The following is a 3,619-nucleotide window of genomic DNA, read 5'->3' on the forward strand; positions in this document are numbered from 1 at the left end:
CATTTAGCATAGTGATTCAACCAATTACGCTACCGCGTGCCCTTTTAAAACGGTAAATAAAAAATACACAAAAAATTAAGGTTATGTCCGACAGACTTAAAGTAGATAGGACCTCTTTTAAGTAAGAAGTTCTTCAAAGGAAAAGTGACAGATATGTATATAGTATTAAAATTTTATGCAACAGGAAACTAGGGCTATACATTATGTGGTCAGAAATCATTGCTCTGTGTTCCTGTCAAACTACACATATCAAGGTCAACACAGTAATTTCCTGCATTCGGGATATCACTGACTGTACACACGTCAATGCATATGGCGGGGAGAGTGAATCATTGCGAAAAGCAATGTGACTATTTCTTTGCTACTGATATATTTTACACAAGACTTATGTCCGTACGACTTTCATTTAAAAGACAGGATTTTTGGGACATTTACGTTTGGGACACAGAATGCATTTGGGCACTGCACATCAATATGTGTTTGTGAAAGGTTAGACGTGACAGGTCTCGTTAATGGCGTTAGGGCGTTTCCATTTCAACTTTTTTATAATTCAAAGTTGCATATGTTCAATAATGAAGTCTCCTGTTTACGAATCACGACATAGAAATGTACTGAGGCATATCACGAACCCGTACATGTGGCACGCTATTATCACCACTTAATCGTCTATTTACCTAGCATTTCTCCGTGAAACTAAAACATTCCAAAGAGGAAAATGATACATTTAAAAGCGAGCTTACGTGACTAAACGGGGAAAGTATGTTATAATATACAGACTTATGGATCTCTCTGTAATGGAGTTAATGGAAATGCAGAGTTCGAAGCTGGAGATAAGCAGACTTAAAGACACACACGTACAGCAGTTAGCGTTTGGGAAAGCTGTGAACCAGACAAACATGCTCGTTTAATTAGAAGTAAGAAATCTGTACGTATATTTGGTTGCAGGACACAAAGTACGACAACAAAGCAATAGGCATTAAACAACTACAGGGTTCAATTCTCACAGTTACAATCAGCTTTTCATGAATACTGACAGACAATATTGTACATGGCTACAGTGACAATTCTGTGTCTGTTGCTAGTGGTAAACANCTCAACTTATCATGAATACTGACAGACAATATTGTATTTCCGAATAACTTCTACATGGCTACAGTGACAATTCTGTGTCTGTTGCTAGTGGTAAACAACCATATGGAGGCAAGGTTCCTGTCTGCAGATACTGGGCTCACCGAATACGAGAGCCATCTAGTGCGGTGCTTTGGAAATATAATCACTACACATTCTGCCGGGCAACATTCTCTTCTTGTATCTATTCCTGACGTCTGTGCTGACAAATCCAAACCAAGAAACTCAGCACAAAATTCGAGAAAGTACTGTGAAGTGCTTGGATTTCTGCTTGGTTCCATCCACGGTTACACGAAATATCCGCTTCTTGTTGCCGGGCCAATGTTTAATGGTACCTTTAAAAATATATCCTCAGCAGGAAGGGCTGATTATGTCAATGTAATTTTGGGGGAAGTTGAAGATGAGTTGGGTTTCAGTGCTTTTAAAAGTCAGTTGGCGATACTTTCGGGCCTACCCTTCTGGAATACAAGAGGAAGGTTCGTTGTTATGTTCCTGGATAGGAATTTATCAACTGTCAACACTGTTCCAGAAGAACATACATTAATCAGAAGTATCCTTGGTGAACTTTGGGAAAATGATGTAGTAAACGCTATCGTGGTGGCTCCCAACTTGCACAGAAATAAACCAACAACTCTGGATGTGCATACTTGGTTTCCTTTCGCAGAAGATCACTGCAGGGGCCCAGTTAACAGAACAGTCATACTCGATCGATGGATAACAGAGAGTGAAAGTCGGTTCGATAAAAGTATCGATCTCTTTCCTGATAAACTGTCTAATTTTCATGGCTGCGCAGTTAGTGCTAGCACGTTCGCTTACGTCCCATTCGTGTTCCCAATGAGAGAAGATGCAAACATCACACACTATACTGAAGGCCTGGAAATCAGAGTTCTTCATATGATAGCAATAGCGCTGAATTTTACAGAGAAATTCCTTCCAGAAAACGAACATAACGTCAGTAAATGGTGGGGTATGTACGAAGAAGTGTCGAACAAGAAAGCCGACGTCGGTTTCACGGCAACGCCGCAGACAGTTCGTTCCATTGGCAACAGAGATCACTCAGTGTGGTATTTGAAAGAGACAATAAGGTGGTTCGGTCCCAGAGCTAAACCAAGTGCACATTGGAAAAGTCTTATAATTATCTTCACCCCATTAATGTGGCTCTTGGTGTTAATTATATACTTCATATGTTCCTTAATATTCTGGTTACTTGCGCAGGTTAACAGTGCTGTTAAGGAGCACGTGACCTACACGGATGCACTTATGTGTTTCCTTCAGACATTCTCCATGATACTGGGAGAGGCTGTGTGTGTCAGGCCTCATACATGGTATCTGAGGTTATTCTTCATAATCTGGGTTTTCTACTGTTTGCTGATCAACACATCTTATCAGTCGTCTCTAATCAGCGTCCTGACTGATCCACGATATGACCCCATAGTTGACACAGTGCAGAAACTTCTGAATTCCGGCATGAATTATGGATTTGTGTGGAGGTTCCATTACTGGTATACTCGAACTAACGATTCGCTGTCTAAGACAATACTCAACAATTTTATCCCGTGTCCAAAACTTGACGTGTGCCTGAGAAGAATAGCGTCCAAACAAGATTTTGCTATATGTGGTGGAGAATCACATCTCTTGTATTTTTCTCAAACAAAATACAGTCCGTTAGGCATACCTAGTTTTCTCCCGTTCAGTGAAGAAGTAACATCCATACTTGTGACAATGTTCTTTCACCGTGGAAGCGTTTTCTTAGAAAGCTTTGATAGAGTCATTTATCGTGTGGTCGAATCAGGAATAACACAGAAATTCTGGACGGATATAAGGCTTCGTTACGTGGGAAATGTTGATGAAGATGCCGACAAAGGAGACGAAGGGAAAGCTGATGGGGACGACGACCCCGCCGTCGTACTGAGCGTCCAACATCTACAGAGTGCGTTCATTCTGCTCCTGTTGGGGCTCGCGTGCAGCCTATCTGTGTTCATAACAGAACTATTTTACTTCAGCTTCAGAAAGTCAAGATTTTTCCCACGTCTTAAACCTTTCGCAAATGAACGTAAAGCTAGAACTCTTGTGAAGTACAAGCGTCACATGATTCATAAAACTTACGTAAGTCGTGTCAAGAAGTGTAACGCAATACTAGTAAAATAAAAAGGCAATCTTAATGTGTGAAAGATTTGATGAGCTTACGGCCGTGACTATGAAGAATGTCGTCTTCTGGGACGTGGCGCCGTGTAGATGTTGTGTGAACCGACGTTTCGGAGGAATTTATCGCCTCCATCCTCAGGGTGGAAAAACCCGCCCGCGAGAAACCAGCGTGAGCAGATGGCTGCAGCCACTCTGGTTCTTCGCTCGTCGATTTTTCTATCCTGAAGATGGAGGTCATATATTCCTCCGAAATGTCGATTCACACATCTACACGGCGCCACATCCCAGAAGACGGTATTCTTCATTTTAAGGTATATTTCGTATTTTGGGCCTTGAGAGTTCCTTA

At 41.4% G+C, this 3,619-nt stretch overlaps 1 protein-coding gene across 1 annotated transcript; it reads left to right on the forward strand.

Annotated features, from left to right (window-relative positions):
- Positions 1 to 1,150: 1,150 nt before the first annotated feature.
- LOC111871078 lies at positions 1,151 to 3,276 on the forward strand. Its single transcript, XM_023863864.2, has one exon. It carries the CDS (start codon positions 1,195 to 1,197, stop codon positions 3,274 to 3,276), a length of 2,082 nt encoding a protein of 693 aa, XP_023719632.2. The 5' UTR covers positions 1,151 to 1,194.
- The last annotated feature ends 343 nt before the right edge of the window (positions 3,277 to 3,619 follow it).

This window comes from Cryptotermes secundus, unplaced genomic scaffold (genome assembly GCF_002891405.2).
Source record: "Cryptotermes secundus unplaced genomic scaffold, Csec_1.0 scaffold73, whole genome shotgun sequence".
NCBI lineage: Eukaryota > Metazoa > Arthropoda > Insecta > Blattodea > Kalotermitidae > Cryptotermes > Cryptotermes secundus.

Excerpts from the sequence above, each read along its gene's own strand:
- LOC111871078 (XM_023863864.2), top strand. The coding sequence starts at position 1,195 with ATGGAGGCAAGGTTCCTGTCTGCAGATACTGGGCTCACCGAATACGAG.